General features: G+C 40.9%; 1 protein-coding gene across 12 annotated transcripts in view; it reads right to left on the bottom strand.

The window, feature by feature from the left end:
* UBR4 (ubiquitin protein ligase E3 component n-recognin 4) overlaps positions 1-18988 on the bottom strand; it is a 119604-nt gene that overhangs the window by 47833 nt on the left and 52783 nt on the right. For 3 of the 12 annotated variants that reach the window (XM_025048609.1, XM_025048619.1, XM_025048615.1), the window contains exons 50-65: positions 18450-18513; positions 17877-18011; positions 16788-16962; positions 16005-16088; positions 15775-15915; positions 14766-14887; positions 14039-14150; positions 12194-12324; positions 11898-12075; positions 11334-11438; positions 9681-9836; positions 8714-8888; positions 3567-3663; positions 2824-2931; positions 2251-2367; positions 1084-1293 (exon numbers count right to left, since the gene is read on the bottom strand). In XM_025048609.1, the coding sequence (XP_024904377.1) occupies positions 1084-1293; positions 2251-2367; positions 2824-2931; positions 3567-3663; positions 8714-8888; positions 9681-9836; positions 11334-11438; positions 11898-12075; positions 12194-12324; positions 14039-14150; positions 14766-14887; positions 15775-15915; positions 16005-16088; positions 16788-16962; positions 17877-18011; positions 18450-18513 (2110 nt within the window). The remainder of the gene's footprint in view (positions 1-1083; positions 1294-2250; positions 2368-2823; positions 2932-3566; positions 3664-8713; positions 8889-9680; positions 9837-11333; positions 11439-11897; positions 12076-12193; positions 12325-14038; positions 14151-14765; positions 14888-15774; positions 15916-16004; positions 16089-16787; positions 16963-17876; positions 18012-18449; positions 18514-18988) is intronic. The other 9 variants (XM_025048612.1, XM_025048613.1, XM_025048614.1 and 6 more) reach the window with 9 other exon arrangements.

The following is an 18988-nucleotide window of genomic DNA, read 5'->3' as shown; positions in this document are numbered from 1 at the left end:
GAACACTCCGCATATGTGCACAGGGCACTCTGAGAACCTGGGAAAAGGCTATCTCAATCAGACATGATAGCAGGCAAGTGTGTACTGGGGAAGGTTTTCCCAAGGATCCAATGCTTGAACTGGGTCTTGAGGGACTGGGAATTAGCTAGATGGGAGAAGAAAGGGATGCAGAGGGAGAGGAAAGAATTTCAGAAGAGACAGCATGCACAAAGGCAACATGCCACATCTTGGAAAATGCACAGGTTAGTAGGGGGCTGTATGCAGGAGCTGAATCCTCAAAGAACTTTTTGGCCTAAAATTATTAAAAAAAAAAAAAAACAAAAAAAAAACACCAAAAGGTCATAAAAAAAGAGAAAAGTATGATCAGATTCACATTTTATACCTGTTATACTCCAATACTATTCAGAGCAGTTCTGAGTACATGGTAAGAAGCACAGCTAGTACAACCTGCTAGCTCCATTACACAAATTCAATAGAATAGAAATGATTATAATAATGAACATTAATTGAGCACTAGTATGGGCCAAGCACTGTCAGTTACAAACATCAGCTCATTCAATGCTCACAACAACTCTATAAAGCAGATATTGTATCCTAGATTTGTGTATCTTTATTTTCCAGGTACACAAACTGAGGCTTACTGAAGGTTAGATATAACTTCTCCCAGCCTCATCGCTAGTGAGTGGGAATGCTTGTTCCCACTTACCTGATCAGAAAGCCCACTCTCTAAACTAGCATGTTAAAAGGACTCTAATGACAGCAGGAGGTGTCTCTCACATATACATTAAGACGTGACCCACTACTGATAACTTGACCTCGTACCGTCTCATTTTTCCCTAAGGACCTCGACATGAAAGGACATGACTGTCTGATTTCATTTGATGCCTCGGGTTTACAAAGTGTCAGGAATCAGGATCCCTGCAAACGTATGGAAGAAGTGATTATTTATTAAATCACGCTGAGAGTAAACCGCATCAAGGAATGCAGGCTCCCTTTGCAGCTCCTTCAGCTCTACTCAGCATGAAGAAGCGAGTGCTCTGGATGAGAGAGAAAAGCAGCTCTTTGTCCAGAGAAGGACCTCACCTTCACATACTGGCGGAGGAAGAACGGGCTCATGTCAGGTGGAGAGGAAGTAGTATGTGGTTTCAGCAACTGGCTGGTAGCCACGGGCTCCTCATCATTCTGTTGGCTCTTCCAATACTCCAGCAGGGATTTGAGCACGTGCAGGCAGTAATCCACAGCCCCAGAGCTCAGCAGGGCTGCTGCAGTGGCACTGGAGATGAGGGAAGATGACTGGAAGGGCGAGAACAGGGAGAAGGTAAAAATGGCTTGTTAATGCAGCCAGGTATTGCGGGGAGAAAACACTCACAATAGAATCAGTTATCATGGAAGTAGGTTAGTTAGCCTCTTAAGTTAAATGTTTCCCAATTAGCTCAAACATGTCCCCAACTCTTTTGAATAATGGCATGTAAGAGAAAACAAACAAAAGAAAACAAAAAAAAAGTCAGTTCGCAACTCTGATCTCCCTACACACACCTGCCAGAGGTCAAGGGGCAAGGATGAGATAACCTTTCCACCTGGAGGGGATGCATTTTCTCTTTTCCCTTGGGCAACCAGAAAAGAAGCCCACTTCAAGGAAAAGAGAGAAAACTTTCCACTACAGATACTCCTTAGCAACCCCACCCTCCCAGTAGGGGCTCTTCTCACAGAACCAGCTTCCAAAAGAGACTGGGTGAGTGTTCACATGAATAAAAAAGTAGGAGAAAAGCTACTGTAAATAAAACCATTAGGAGAGCCTTGCAAATCCCAGCAAACCCCACAGCTCTTAAGCTCATTAAGATTGGATGCAGTTCAGCCTCCATTTCTACCTTCTCTGCTTTGTGCTAATCTCCTTTCCACCACGCACATGCTGCTTTCTCTCTGCTTTATTACCATACCTTATAGCAACATACAGCAGGGGAATCCTCTTAGCCACTCCGCCTTGCAGAACAGTCCCCTGCTTTCCAATAATGGAACTTTCAAACCCTTTAACCCCTCCAATGGAGGGATTGTTGGCAAAGATCAGGGCTTGGAAGGGATTCGGAAAAACATGAGGTCTCTGTTCTTGAAGAGGTAACAGCTTAGAATCTAACTCCTCTCGAGCGACAACGGTCTATTCCAACAGAGGACTATCACCTGTGCCCTCAGCCCTAACACAACCAGACAACCCTCTTATCTTTTTCTGCACCCGTAAGTTCAAAGCAAAAATACCTCACATACGGAAGACTTGGATCCAGATTTGGTCCGAGACATGAAGACACTCAGGAGTCTCATTACTACCAGATGGACTTCATTCAGGGCACTGCGCTCATTCTTCTTGGAGACATCCTGCAGGCAGAAGTGGAGCCCGGAAGCCCAGACTTACTTTTAAGCTTGAGGCATCGTCTGAACAAGATTCCCTCAAGCCTTTCAGTTCTAAATGTTCCAGACGCAGAGGTAAAACAAGCTCAACATATCCCTGAACTATACCTGGACTACCTAGAGCCTGATACACTTAGGAGGCCCTATTAGGATATAAACAACTAATTTACTGTTTCCACCTTAAGAGCTACAACAGGTCCATGAGGGCAGGGGACTTCGTCTTGTTCCTCATTTATGCCCAGATCCAAAACATGTCTGGGCTAAAGTAGGCACTGAAAACATTTTTGTTGAATCAATACAACTGGAGCCCTCAGTGGATGGTTACCCCTGAAAATAGGGAAAGTTCCTCTAAGAGAGGAATGAAAAACTCAGAATTGATCCCAGCCAATCCCTTTCTCACACAGTATGACTTTCAAATTTTACCTTTTTATCCATGCCCAGTTCAGCAATAAGCTGGGAAAGCAGGTTGTCCAGGGCCCCTTTGTCCTTCTCATCTTCTCCATCCAGATCTGCAGTGAGCATCAGAATGACCTAGAAGTCAACAGAGAGATAAAACATGAAAGCCAATTCCCTAGAGAACAACTTGAAACACAAGGTTTTCAGAAGAAATCCCAACCTTCCTGACTTCCCTGTCAATCCTAACGGTGATCCATGAAAAGGTTCTAAATCGCAAGGTATCTGAAGTGTAAGTTTCCAAAGTCAAAATAGTCAAATTCTGATATATACCACACCTGGCATCACAGAAAATGTTTTGCAAAAAGTCTCTAAAACTAAATGACTAACCAACATACGTCCAACCAAAATGGGCTAAGAATTGAAGAACAATTTTGCCCAAGAGGAAGGCAGCTAGTGGGAGAACAGCTGTCACAAGACCACACTCTACTACTAATATTAATAAAGAATCGCTATGGACTAAATTTCTGGAGCAGACTTTTGCTCCTGGCTCTGTCAATAACGAGCTAGATGACTGTGGACATTTTTTAAAAATTATCTGACCCCCAGGCACATCATCTATAAAATGAAGGGCTGTGACTTGCAGTTCAAAATTGCATTCCATTGTTCTATGACCTAATACCAAAGTCTTATAGAGCCTCTGGAAGAGAGATGACAGCATGCTTAAAGATGGTCCAACTGTAATGTGACAGACTCAGTGAACTGAGGGATACCTGCATGTACGGGATGGCCCGGACACCCCCAACATTTCGTAACTGGGGCAAGGTTTGCAGTAGTCTCTCCAACAGCATCAGACGGACCATGTGCAGCCTAAAAGGCCAAAGAAAATAGATGAAACACGAGCTAGTACACAATCACTAACCAGCTGAATATAGTTCTTTCCTCCTGCCAGCAAAGTAAACAAGGAGCACATGCTTAGAAACAATCTTAGCATTTAAAAATGCTAATAAATGCCTATATGGTATACCAGCAACATAGGATAATCTCACTCTGTTAAAAGGGAGTAAAACTGTCCCAAATTACAACTGATGGTATTGAAAAGCTGCTACATTAAAGTTAAAGTAGTTCTCAAGCAATCAGGTCCTAGCAGTTCTCAGTATCAAAAGCAAATCCTCAATAGTAAGCCCTATGGTTTTTTTCAACACATGGCCCTATTCTGCCTCCAGGCATTATCTTCTGGCATTCTTCTATCTATAATTCTATATCATCCAGCTGCATAGTGACCAAACTCTTTCTTGCTCATACTTTCCAAATCCTCAGGAAGGTCGGTCACTGCTTTATCCTCTCACACCTTAATTATTTTTCCTAGTGTAAAATTCAACTTCAACACCGCCCTTCCCATACTAGACCCATGAGTTTGCCCATATATTCAGCGGCCACTACCCAGCCTTCTTCATTTGCAGATAGACAGCTGGGCTTTCCATACTAAGTGTGTGCAGCTGGTTCTCTAGTGACTACACTGATTCAAAAGGACCAATATGAAAATTAACTAATTAGGGTTGGTTGGCACTCTCGCCTAACACAGTCTTAAACAGATTTAAGAGTACATTTGCTGAATGAATTGAATAGATTCACTCACAGTTAGTAAACTGTTCATTTTGCAGACTATGTGTAAGAAACCATATGCCTGTATTTTTTTTTTAAGTGTGATTTTTATGTATTACATACATATCCTAACAGGTATCCAGAACATTTTCAAAACAATCTAAGTTTGAACGAAAGTGCAGCATCTTACTTGAATAACAAATGACTTCATTCTAAAAAGAACTTGAAGGAATAAGCGTAATGTCCTTCAGAATCCTGTAACACGTAAAAGCCCACACGTGAATCCATGAATAATTAAGCAAGCTGTGTGGCGATTACAAATGAATACTAGTTGCTCAGGAATGAATGAGGTAGAAGTGAGCAAAGATGAGATGACTTTTAGGATAAAACATAAGCTTTGAGATGGATTAAAATTTCCAGATTTGAAGAACATGCATGTGAACATGATAAACACACATAAAGGAAAAGTCAACAAAATAAGCAGAGTCTGGATCTGGACCAAGTTCATGCCAGATGACTGGCTTTTCAAATTCTTTGACAGTATTCTTAAAACTTAACAATAAAATTAAACACTGTAGCAAAAATTGCAATTTCAAAATAATTTAGTTATTATATTATTTAAAACAAATCACCTAATTATTTAATTAACTTATTCCTGAAAAAACATTAACTTAAAACCACTTAAGAGACTTCCATTATCAATATGGCTAGGATACCTAAATTGACCCTCCTGCTAAAAACAACTAAAAATTCTTTAAAAAAAAAAAAGTGTGTGTGTGTGTGTGTGTGTGTGTGTGTGTGTGTGTGTAATTTTAGAAGGAATGACAGATCTCAAAACATTTCAAAGGACTGAAATCATATTGTATGTCCCCCAACCATAGCAAATTAAACTATAAATCGTTAACAGAAAAATAATTAGAAAATCTCCAAATGTTTGGAAATTCAGCAACATATTTCTAAATACAGCATGAGTCCAAAGACTAAATAACAACAGAATTTAGAACACACTTTAACTGAACAGCAATGAAAATACAACATATCAAAATATGTGGGTTCCTGCCAAAGCAAGGTTTAAAGGAAATTTTAGAGAGACATATATAGCTTCAAATACGTATTTAAAAGTAAAGATTTTAAATCAGTGATTTAAGCTTCCACCTTATGAAGCTAGAAAAAAGAACAGAAAATTAAGCCCCCAATAATAAGGTACTAAAAAAAGTAAGAAGAGAGAGAAAATAATAAAGTGGAAATAAAAAAGAAGCAGACTTACAACAGAGAAAAAATAAAGCCAAAAGCTAGTTCTTTGTAAATAAAAGTTGAAAACTCTTAGAAAGACAAGTTTTTGAAAAACAAAAGTTACCAATATTAAAAATAAAAAGTGGTACATCACTACAGATCCTAAAGATATTAAAAGGATGACAAAATATATTATGAGCAACCTTATGCCAATAAAGTTCATGACCTAAATAAATATACAACATACCAAATCTGGCACATGAAGAAACAGAATAATTCCATATCATTTAAAAAAATAAATCTATAATTAAAAATCTTTCATTAAAAGTCCAGACCCAGATGACCTCACAGCTTTTATAAATTTTCCCAAGAATTTATACATGAAATAATACTGGTCTTACACACACTCCTCTAGAGAAGAGAAAGGGAAAAAATGTCCTCCCTTACTTTATGAGGCCAGAATAACATGCATCCCAATACCTGAAGAAGACATTTCAAAGAAGAAAAATCATAGGCCTAACTAAAATATCAGCAAATAAAATCCAGTAATACAAAGGATAGGACATGATAATTAACTGTCCTCACAAGGTTGGTTTAATAATGGAAAAATCAATTAATATAATTTACCACCTCAAACAGAATAAATAAGACATATATACCAACTCAATATGTGCAACAAAATCTACTAGAAAGCTTCAAAAACCCATTCAAGATAAAAAGCTTCTAGCAAACTAGGACCAGAACTTCACTAATTAGATATCCATAGAAAACTCTCTCTAGTTAGCATTATACTTAGTGGGAAAATATTGAACCTTTTCCCCTGTGTTTGGGAATGCAATAAGGATGTCCACCTTCACTACTCCTTTTAACACCATCCTAGTCAATGCAATAAGACAAGAAAAGGCAATTAAAAGGTATAAAAATTGGAGAGAAGAGAAAAAAGTTAACACTGTTATTATTTGCAGGTCACAAGATTGTACAAGCAGAATCTACAATTAGAAATAATCTATAATTAGAATTAACCTAATTATCAAAATCTATAACTAGGGTTTAATAAGCACCTTTATAAAAGATCACTGAATACAAAGTCAAGATAGAAACAATGAGCTCCCCAGCAATTATGAAATTACTTGGCCAAGAGATTGAATGAAAATAGAAACACAAAGGGATAAACAGAGCCCTGAGACTGATTTTAGGGCATTTGAAAATTCAAAGCGATGATGCTCTGAAGATAACTTGAACATCTGGTTGCTAGAACCTCACAGAGCATCTGGAACAGAAAAAAGATTCCAGAAATTGCCCCAAGTGGGCAGTTTTCTGAGAACCTCACAGAAGAACCACAGAAGGCAATACCATCAATTTAAAAGTTAATAGAAACAGACTATTCCCCCCGCCACACACACATACTTCTTCCCCACCCAGGAACCTATAACAAAAATTGGCTAATTCAAATCTTGACACTGAGAGGAAGAGAGGGAAAAAAAAATAGCTGCTAAGAATATAGTCCAATTTATACATTTTTTTTTCTTCTGGTTAATACTTTTTGTGTCCTTATTTAAGAAATCTTGCCAATCCCAAGTTAGTAGACATTTTGTCTACTAAAACCTGCAAAGTAATACCTTTTGCATTCAAATCTATAGTCAACTGATTTTTCTGTATAAGATCAGGTCAAGATTCAATTTATTCTGTATTAATTTCCAACTGACCCATTGCCATTTATTGAAAAGATCATCTTTTCCTCCACTGTACAGAAAAGTTATCTTTGTCATAAACCAGGTGACCATGTATGTGGATTTGTTTCTGAACTCTAGTCTGTTTCATTAATCTATTTGTCTATCCTTGTACTATTATCCAACTGTCTTACTTATCATAGCTTTAAAATACTATAAAGCTACAGTTGTGTAGAATCTTTGTAGGTTTTCTTCAATATTGCTTTCGATAATCATAATTCCTTACTCTCCAAATAAATTTTAGTATCAGCTTGTCAATTTTGACACATGCATAAAACCAGCTGAGATTTCTGACTGGGATTTTACTGAATATATAACAATTTTAAGACAACTGTCATCTTTATAATAATGAGTCTTTCAACCCACAGACATGTTATATTCCTTCACTTATTTATGTTTCGTAGTTTTCAATGTATATATCTTTCAAACTTATACCTAAACATTTGATGTTATCTGATATGCTACGCAAATAGATCTCAAGAAACTATAATTAAGCAGATAAAAATTTTTGAAAAAGAAAAGAGACATGAAGAAAGGAATACAATGGTCTCACTTCTATTTAAGTGGAGTCCCAGAAAGAGAAATAACAGAAAATAAGGCAAAAGCAATATTCAATGAGATTAATGGCTGATAATTTTCCAGAACAGGAGACACTAAACCGCATATTCTAGTAGAACAAATATAAAGAAACCCATCCTCAAACATATCCTAGTAAAACCTACAAAAAATGAAAACATAAAGATCTTAAAAGCAGCAGTAAAGATATTATTTTCAAAGGAGTAATAGTTATAATAGCAGGCGACATCTCATCGGTGTTAATAGCTACCATTTTCAACTTCGGCAGAATAAAACTGTCAGCTCAAAAATTATATACCCATCAAAATACATTTTAAAAAATATATTTTCCATTACCTTATAAACATGCTGAACAAGAAGCTATTTCTAATGTATGCTTAATAACTATCACTGTTGAACTCATAGCGGTGCCATTTATAAAGAGAATGCTACAAAATAAGTTAATGGATAATGATGAAATAAGGAAGATCTGAGGGATGGGGATATATGTTTTTATGCTAATCATTTCACAGTTACTAAGGGATGTACGTAAACCTTAAAAGAAAAACCACTTTTTATTCTCTCTGCAATTGATCTGATGTAATTCTAATTAGGACAAAGACAGATCTAGAGCACGTGTTAAGATTTTAAACTGTTTCGTGAATTTATTACCTTTATACTTCAAGAGAAATATACTGTTATTACCACTCCACCTCCTGCAACAGATCCATCATCCTGTTCCTGAAATTCTCCCATAGGAAAGAAAACCTACGGACTGAGAATGAGAAGGTCCTGACCTGTTGCTAGTGTGGACATCTCCTTCCCCTTCCCCTTCTCCTTCTCCCTCAGAGCCGTCTCCTTCCTGGTGTCCAGTAGTGGTGCTGATGGCACCAGTGCTTGAGCTGACACTTCCTGGTCCAGCCGGATGCCCCTCTGCTGTGCCATCTCCATAAGCACTGCTCCGGCCAGATACTAGAGGTAAATGGGTTAAAAAGTACAAATCAACTCCCAAAGTATGACGGAATCCAATGCATTCTGAAGTCAGCAACAGAAGATGACTGGTAGCTTTAGACGTGTTTTTCTTCTGTGCAAAGCTAAGTAACAATGGAATTCATGATTCTGACACCATAGCACTAAGCTAAATGACTCAGGGCAGCCATTTGTCCTTCTACAGAACCTAAGATCTACCTACAAGAACGATCTTAATCTTAGCTGTTGATAACTTCCACTCATGTTCCAGAGGAAACATACACTGATTTGAGAATCTAGACATCAGCGACTCTTTAATCTCCTCCATAAAAAATTTTCATATACAATTTTTAAATGGCTGTGTCATGTTCCCTCATTCTAGAGCCCCATCCTATCAGCTAGCACACTATGAAGAAGGCCTACAACATTAACACGTTAGATCATGAGCAACGATTGCCCAAAGTATCTTCCCACAATAGACGAGCAAAACTGTAGTGACAGATTTCCATAATTGTTTTAGATTAATCATGCTTTGGGATTATGCATGCCATTGCTTTCTTCCACTAACACATAATTAAAAGCTGTCTGTAAAATATTTCAATATGAACCTCACTGAGCTTACACTATTATCACTGAACATTTGAAACTCCAGGAGGGAGATCAAATGAATTCCGTAAGACTTCCAGTAAGTCTCCAAAGCTTCCCTCTGCTGAAACCAATCCCAGGACCCAGGTAGGGATTATGTGTTTGTCCCCACCCTCCACCCAAGGAGATCAGGACCCCAAGCCACATTACCACTGTGCTCGCCAGCCACTGAGTCCACCGCACTTCCCCCGCTCTCCGAGCCCACACTACCACCGTGGTCAGCAGGAGAGGTCCGAAGCGTGGAACCATCAGTCGCTGCTGTGCTGCCCTCGTCATCTGAGGCTGGAGCTGAGAGAGTAACGAGAGCTGTTACAGGTAAAAACCCCTCCTTGGGACGAAAGCATCAAACCATATAGTGCAGAGGACACAATGCAGTTATCTAGCCTGTCATCAAAGAAAAAAGGGAAAGATTTGCTTTGCTGGTTAATCACTAACAATAACAAACACTATACACGGTGCATTGCAAACAGTACTTAGATGGAAGTGAAAACCCAGTTCACTGGGCATTTCCTTCGCTGTTCTATTATGGTGCAAATAAAACAGTGCAGAGATTCAGTAAGAATCTGTGACATAGACGCTCAGTTTTCTAGGTAAAATGCTTCATGGGCACCATTGTGTAGGTGTTACTGACACCTGCTGAGATCAGAAACTAGCCATTACCATTCAAAGCACAGAACTCTGAATTTTAATGAGATTTGTTTTGTAATCAGTTAATTCGTGCTATGTTAGGAAATCACTTTTCACGAGCTCTCAATCAACCCTGTTTTTCTTTCTAATTGGGTGGTCCAGAGGGGAGCTCATTGGACAATTTCACCCCTCCTAATCATCCTTATTAGACGCTACTAATGAAGCAAGGAAATTCCCCAGAGACAGCCACAGCATCCGGGATCAGGGCTGAGCTGAGACAGGAGGAAAATGCTGGATGAGATACATGGGGGAGGAAAGCCGAGACAGCCACAGAGCACAGTAGGAACACAACTGGCATAGCGTGACAGCGACCTCCAAGCCTGAGATGATAGCAACTAAAGAGACCTAAGGAAAGCAATAAGCCATGGCAGCAGGTGAGAGGGGACAGCCAATTTCTCCCTTTCTTATCTATCCAAGGTAAAACTTCAAAAGAAAAAAAAAAGGAAACAAATACAGGGAAGCAGCAGTCTCAAAATCTAAATCAACCCTTTTATTACTCAGGGGTTGATTTTCCAGTGGCTTGTTCAGATGTTCCATCCTCCTCTGTTCGGCCCAACTCTCCACTCAGGAAATTTTATTTTTCTTATCAGATTAAGAAAGAGATTGAAAGTGAAGACAAAGTAAGGTCTGAAGATTTCCTAAGCATCTAAATTGTACACGTAATCCCTACCTCCCAGGCTCACAGATCCCTTGAGGGTTAACCACACTGACCTGAAGCATAACTGTCTTCTTGAAGCTTCACTTTTATTTGCAAATGAGCTCTATTTCTTGTCTCCCTTTTAATATTGTCTAAAATATCAGAACTCTGGTGAAGAACCCTGAAAGCTGTAATTTAAGCCCTGCAAAGCTGATCAACCTGCAAGCTGCTCTCTTGGCCTTTTCTGGGGGAATTAGCTGAAGCCAGGCAGCATGCAAAGTGTGGGGAAGCGAAGCCATGAGCACCTTTGCAGAGCTGCATCAGTATGCCTTTCCACACTCGTATTTCCAAAGCAAAGGCAGAAGCAGGAAGTCCAGAATGGCCTGTCAAAGCAGCTGCCCGTTACACTCTCACAGCACTGGAAACAAGGCCTGAGGGTCCTGAGGCCCTGAGCCGTGCTCCTTGCTGCGGACAGTTACCTGATGCTGTGGTGTCAGAGAGGGTTCCTGCGTCCAGAGAGGAAGAGCTGGGTGCCTGGCCGGACAGCCCCAGGCTCTGCAGGCCCAGGGCACTGCTGCTGCTGCCTGGGAAACAAGTGGAGAGTGAGCACAACATCCCCACCAGACCCCATCCACAACGCTGCTTGGGCCACCTGCTGCCCTCAGGAGTCTAAACTCACCAGCGTGTGACCCCTCTGGCCTATAGGAAGATAATCAATAGCTATTGCTGTCCAACCACATTTGGTTACAGAGGTGGTAGAAGGCTTCCTTCAGCCTCAGGTAGGACACAGGCTGGAGGAATCTAACAGATTTAGGAAGAAATACTCCAAAGACCAAACTAACAGAAACTATGAGATTGGCTCCAGACTGAAAACGCCACCACAGTCCCTCTCACTCTCCACCTGTATCTCTGAACAGCTCTCACCCAGATCGACCTCTCCCCAAATCTGGGGACAAGCTAAGTCAGCTGGACATCAGTAACTGCCAAACCCTCTTTCCTGTGCAAGGCCAATGGGCCGCTCTGATCCTGGCATTGCCTTCTACCTTGTTGGTCCTGCTGCAGGCTCAGGGCAATGGCTAGTTCAACCATGGTCTCGTCATCTGCATCAGGCGGGATGTCCAGCATGGGGGGAAAGCCCTCTGCGCCTGCCAGCAGGGCCTCCAGGGGAGAGGGGTTGCCATTGTTGACATTTTCAGCTGTCTCCAGGACCATCGACTCAGACTGCAGAGAGAAAGCTCTGTCAGTGTCCCACGGTATATGGCAGCTTTTAGAAGTCCACTGAATGAGAGTTAGAGGAGAGTCAGAGGCTCCTCCTCCCCTCTCCTGGGGCCAGACTTACCACCATCTCAAAATCTCCATGGTCCACCTCACTCTGTTCCTGGCTTTCCTGACGGATGTGACCACCATTTGGGATCCCTGATGACTGCATTTTCTCATCTGCGTCATCATCGTCATCATCATCCTTGTCTCCTGAGTCAAAGAAATCCCGGTCACCTAAAGGTGCTTGCAGGTCTTTACCTCTCTCAGCATGTGGTGTAAGGAGTCCCATAGCAAACGGAAGCCCAGACGAGCTATCAGCTGGCACCTATGCCTTAGAAGTGAACTCCAGGGTGCTATGCCTGGCCTTGTTCTCACACTTCCTGGACCTGGCAGGGTCTGGGAAGATGGGGTTGGCAGTGACAGCTCATCCCCCTTAGGAAATAACTTTTCTAGTTGATGGGAGTAGGGGAACCCTTGGATTCCAAAGAGATTTACATAAAGCAGAGAAATCTAAAGCCAGTAGGCCCAAGAGCTCCTACCAACTCTCAGAAGACCTTGGGCAAACAGGAAAAATAAAATGAGTTGTTTATCTGTTATCTGTCATGGCAGCTTAGAGTATTATTTTACTATTTTTTTCCAAAACAACTGGGTGAGATTTTCACACTACATAATCATTGAGAAAAACCAGAATTGAGATGTAAAACCATCAGATGGAAGCTGAGGACACCACTACAGGTCCTGCCCCAGCCAGTTTCTGTGTGACAGGGAGAGGCCTTCCTACAAGGGAGAAGTCCAGGTTAGACTCCTACTTGTCAGAAGAGGATGGAGACGTCATCTTCCATTCGATGTTCTGTGAAAGTGTGTGGATGTGGCCTTAACTGGAAACATAACTATCTGCACTCCAGCTTCTCGCCAAAAGTGTACAAACTGTTGTCAAAAGCTTAGATCGGATAAATAATATGCAAGGAAGACTGTCTAAAGGTTACGAAGTTACATGTATTCCTCTAGACCTGCACCGTACCATACAGTAACTACTAGCCACATGTGGCTATTGAGCACTTAAAATGTGACTAGTCCAAATGGAAATATAATTATTAGTACACACTACACACTAGATTAAGATAACACAAAAAAATTTTTAAGGACGCAAAATATTTCACTAATAATTTTTTATACTGGCTACATGTTGAAATATTTTTGATATACTAGGTTAAATAAATAAGTTAACTTCAACATATTTCTTTTTCATCTTTATAATGTGGCTAATAAATTTAAAATCACATATTTGACTTCCACTGGAAATTTACTTCTGAGGCAAATCACGGAACCAGAGTTTTATAATATAATGCTAACATTTAGACACTTTTGAGAATTGCTTTTACTAAAATGTTGAGTGTTATATGCTGTTGACTTGTGTCCGAGTAGGTCATGAGGGAAATCGCTTGTGAAATTTGCTGTCAAACTTACTGTAGGTGGTAAGACCACTGAGGATCCTTCCCTTTCAGCAACAAAAATGGACCCCTAATGGAACGCTTTTATGCCAGGAAATGTCTATTTTCCCTGAAAAACAGCTGTTTTTCTTCTTTAGTCACTGTTATTTTTATAACTGTTTTTACTTTATTTTTGCTATGGGTCTTAGGAAACTTTCAGCCAAACAGAAAATCTTCTCTTTACAACCATGCAGGACCTGATGATGTAGACTTTTCTGTATCCTTGGCTTGATTTTACTATTGTTCCTTTATTTTCATTCCACTTACCATCTGCATTTTTATACGCCACCTTAAATTCTTTATGGAGTAAGGTAGGGTAAAACAACGGCTATATAAATAAAGGTCTCCAGGACCTTGGTCAACACAAGCAGCACGTCATCCTTCTTCCCCCTTCTCACTACATGTGCATGAGCCTAAACCCAGACCTCACATACCCATTGGAGTGTTACTTCGAGGGGAGGAGGGCAATGTCACATGTCTCCGCTTGTTCCTGGGCCTTAGGACTCGAATCAGAGCTTGTTTACAAGAGAAGCTCACGGCAGGATCCTGAGGTTGGAAAGGAAACTGTCATGCTTAGGTTTTATACTATTCATGAAACTTTCTATAAAACACTGTCCTCTCCTGGTTAGATCTACCTACTCTCACCTGAAACTCTGCTAATGAAGTTCAGCAGTGAACCCCATTTTCTGACCTGGCATATGTAAGACCCATTCATTACATTCTTATATTGCAGCCCCTGGTAGCAGACTGGCAGGTCATTTGCTCTCTACAAATGAGTTTTGGCTTTTTGTCAGATGATCAGACTCATCTTAGCTCTGTACTAAAAGCAGAACTTCTAACACTTAGCTTCTATGACAATCACTGGAAATAGACATGGATGATTGTCAATCATGTACTCACTGAATTAACACTCGCTTAGCACTAACTATGTAGCAACCACCAGGACCTTCCCTGGGGATTCAGCACTAAACCAAAGTCCATTCCCTCTTCAAATCTTTTTTTCCCCATTAAATGAATAAAATCTTAAAACTTTTATTGATATTCGAAACTCTTAATTCCCATTACCTCCCTTTAAGTCTGTTTTACTTCATTAGTTAGTAGACTTACGAAAACATTCTTTCTAGACGTTCCCAAACTATCTAGGATTGTAACGATACGTACGGGACACAACAGCATCTGCATGTAGATCTTGGATGCAGTGTTGATACAGTCCAGCTCACACGTGCAGTAGCCATGAATGATGTCTACTAGAGCATTGACGGTAGCTTCAATATGAGTTAGGCCTGAAGGAAAGAAAAACCTAATGGAAAAACTTCTAACAACTTGAGCGTCTCAGACAAAAACATAAACAAATCCTTATCCCCACATAAAGGTCAAGCTAACAAAAAAATAACAAGCACGCACAAAGCAAAACAAACAAAACATATGCACAGAATGTAGGCTGTCGGCATTACTTGTGATTTATTTTATTAATAGTCTTCTAATCCCCCAAACTGTGCTGAAAAGCCTTTCCAAATATCCTGCATCATAGAAATAAGTAGTTGTCTATTCTTTACGGACATCAAAAGACAGGGCAGACAAGTGTGAAGGCGTGAGCAGATTCTCAATGTTCTCCACTATTTCCAGACCTGAGGTGATGATAAACATGACCTTGACATGCCGTTTAGGTTTATTGTTCAAGTAACCTCCAAACACAAATGAGCACCAGAGGTTGTTCTACTTTTCTAGATTGCTATTGAGATCCTTACTCTTCCACCTAAACTCGGGACAATGTGAGAAGTCAGATACCAAAGGCGGCGGTAACTTAGAAATAAAATAATTCTCAAAGTTGATGCTTAACTTTTACCTTTTGAACTGGTTTTAAATCAAGCTTTCAAATATTTTTTAAAAAATGATTACACATACAAAGGACACACACACACGTCTCTTTATGTGAAATAGTCAACCCCACACAAAGAAATACAAGAAAATCCCACTTCTCTGCCACACCACTACATTCCTTTCCCAGGACCAATGTGTTCATTTCACGCACTTCTCTATCTCCTAAATAATAATTCTGGAAGAAACGAATGACGAAGGCTAATGCCTAAGGGTTCGACCCGTTCAAAGACGGAACTTATATTAGGCTTTGGTATCTATCAAGACTCAAGTTTCCCTCTCAACATGATACCTGGCAGGCAGGCAGGTGCCAAAAAGGCATTCTTGGGTTTGGATGCATGGAGTTTCCAGAAGTGGTTCACCAGCTGGGTGATGAAACTACAGCAATCTCCTTCCGACTGCTTCTGAGGTTCTTTCCCCTCATCCACTCCTTCTAAGCAGGAGAAAGAAAATTATTAACGACAGTAAATGGGAGATGGAATTTAATTTGTTTTAAGGTTAACTCAGGTCAAGGAAGCTTGCCTGGGGAGGGAGTTTCAAGTGGGGCCCCAATCAATATGCCAACTATCCCTAGACTCCAGCAGGCACATCTAGGAAAAAAACAGTCTGGGAAAGGAATATCACAAAAAAACATTGTATGTTAGAATTAAGTAAAAGGGGGAGCATTCAGGATCTTTACAGCAGATTCAGAGATCTCAGGTCCAACTGTTCAACTTTTAAAAACTAGGGGAACATCTGAGATTTTCTAGAATAATTCCTGGATTATAATATTAGAAGAAGGAACAAAATGATGACAGCACATGGGAGCATGTAAATAAAAGAGAATTGTAAAGGCATCAATAAATTACATTTGATAATGGAAAAACAAGTTTGGTACCCAGCCAACATGAGGAGAGAGGAGGAAAACAGAACTGAGCACTGAGAAAGGCCACTACACATACTAATAAAACACTGGCCAAAAAAAAAAAAAAACCCAGAATGAAAGCAAAAGATATGACCCTATTACTTTGAAGTAACCAGGGCCCAACCTTAAATTTACCCCGAAGACCTTAAGAGGTGGTGACAGATTATATCTGATGTCCAGAGCACTAGATAATCCAAGGAATAAGCACTAGAAAGCACATTTACTTAAAATGATACAATCCTAACGTCACGAGCCCTACAAGGTATAAAGACAAGAAGGTAAAATCCCCATCTGAGAACATGAAGTCAGACAGAAGCCAGTGGGGAAAAAAAAGAGGATGAAAGGGTGTAGAAGGTGCGCTAAGTGGATTTGAGGACCACGGCCACATAGGCCAAGTTCACCTGTTTCCATCTGAGGCAGCTTAGACTCCGTAAAGTGGACAAGGTTGTTAGGGCGCATGATGGCAATGGAGCGAGCTGTGATCACCAGCCTCTGGAAGACCTCAGGGTCCAAATCCTTGCCTTCTTTGCTAGATGTGTTGAGACACTGCACAGCTTTGCTCAGCAAGGCCTGATCCTATAACGGAAGGATCACAAATGATAAACCACAAGCCAGGGCTGGGGACTAAAGCAAAGAGGAGAGAACTAGCAGATTATCAGGATGGCTTCCTCCTCTCAAGAGAATAGGTTAAGTACCACCAACTACCTGGAACGAATCTTCAAAGTTAAACTTTTTAATATATAACATATTAAAGACTAAAAAAATCAAAAGCCACAAAGTCAATATCAAAGTATGATGAGAAAAATCAGAAACCACCCAATTCTCCAGAACTGCAATATCCCAGATCTCTTTCCTACAGAAGAGTCTCTTCTTTGCAAGTTCATATCGCCCAAAATTATTGTATCCAAAATTGCCTTTCCTGGATAGTCAGCAGGTTAAACTCGTATTTCTCAATTCTCTGGGTTCTTCCTCGTGGATCCAAACTATCATCTTTTCCATCTATGGGAACTGGTCTCACTTAGCACCTTTGGCCACTACTTACTTTTATAGGTGACATCTTCTCCCCCTGAGAGTTTTCCCAACAACCATCCAACGATTTCCTCATAAGAAAGTTACACCTAATTTAGGGTTGTGCCACAGCTGGTGGAGGGAAAACACCAGGAGCCCCGACCTCCTGAGTGACTCCCCTCCACTCCCTCTCCTCCACTGAGAAACCACCACACTTGAACGTCCCTGCCCTCTCTTTCTAAATCTTGCTAATTCTGTTCGAATGACAGAAAAAAATAAATGCAAGACTAGCAGCCCATTGTTGGCCTGTCCTCAATTTGCAGGAATGTTCACTAATTTCTCAGGAGACACTCAGACTATATGGGTCTAATCTCACTATCCTTTCCCAGCTGACTTCACTATGAAAAGCAGACTTACTTGATTCCCTGTCAGTACCCCAACTTCCACGTCTACAGAAGGCATCCCTGAGAGGGAACGATTACCTTGTGGCTGTGATAGGCTGAGCGGCTGGTGTGTAGGCTGGCCAAAAGGCTCTTGGACTGCTGCTGCACACTGGCTGGTGCTGGCAGGGACAGCAGCAAAGTGGCCAGCTCCTGAGCTGCATTCTTGTTTCTCTCCTAATGCAGAAGAAAGTAGGGTTATCACTAACCCTGCCAAATCTATGCAGAATGCACTGTCTGCACTGTCCTCCCCCGTCCTCCCTTCCAGTCCCCCAGGGCAAGGTCATGTTCCACAGACTGCAAAAAGCAAAACAAGGAATTTCAGAAATTACAATCCTCCCACAATATAGGTGCAGAAATTGGGTCCAAGATCATAACTCCCAGAACAGTGTTCTTTTACCAGAACTCATCCTATTCTAAGAAACACTCTTACCATGGGTCCCCCAAAAGTAGGACATAAGGCCATAAGCTGAAGACTTTTCTGTGAGCTTCTTTGCAAACCAAGATTATACCATAAATATTCTTTCAGCTGAGAGGAGACCTCGGGACCTCTGACAACTCCACTGACTTCCTGCCTCTTCAGAAAGCTCCATGTACTTTGAAAAAGTAACTTGCCTTTTCGATGATTGGGCCAACAGCAAAGCAGCTTTCCAGGGCTTCTAAAGAACTCACAACCAGCCTAGGGAGAGAGAAAAGCTGGCTTGAGTACAAACACCACCCTTCTCTCCGCCTTGTGCTTTAGCCTGTGCGAACTGAAGTCGTGAGGACCTTGGGGACAGCTAATGAATGCCAAATACAAAATCAAAGCACAAGAAGACCTGCCACAGGCACCATGCATATCGTTTCCTTGTTACAGGCCAGGAGAACCTGGCTCCTGCTTGGAGATCAACCTGAGGCCGTGTTCATAATCCGTAACTCAAAGACAGGGCTTTTCTTCCTCAAAGAGGATCAATGTGCTTCCTTCTGCTGCCTGTGGCAGGGATCACTGAGATAGGCTTAACAGTCTTGATGCCATGGGACCCGAAGCTCAGGTGCCCATCGATCAGTAGGCAAAGGGATACACAAAGGGAAAGGTTAAAGCCATCTTCTTATACTGGGAAGGCCTGGTTACATTTTACTTACGCCTCCTATAAAATGCACAGAGGCACTTCCTA

The sequence above is a fragment of the Pteropus alecto genome, unplaced genomic scaffold, assembly GCF_000325575.1.
Source record: "Pteropus alecto unplaced genomic scaffold, ASM32557v1 scaffold125, whole genome shotgun sequence".
In the NCBI taxonomy this organism is placed as follows: domain Eukaryota; kingdom Metazoa; phylum Chordata; class Mammalia; order Chiroptera; family Pteropodidae; genus Pteropus; species Pteropus alecto.
Note: the sequence above shows the minus strand (reverse complement) of the source record. Positions and strands in the feature narration are given on the sequence as shown.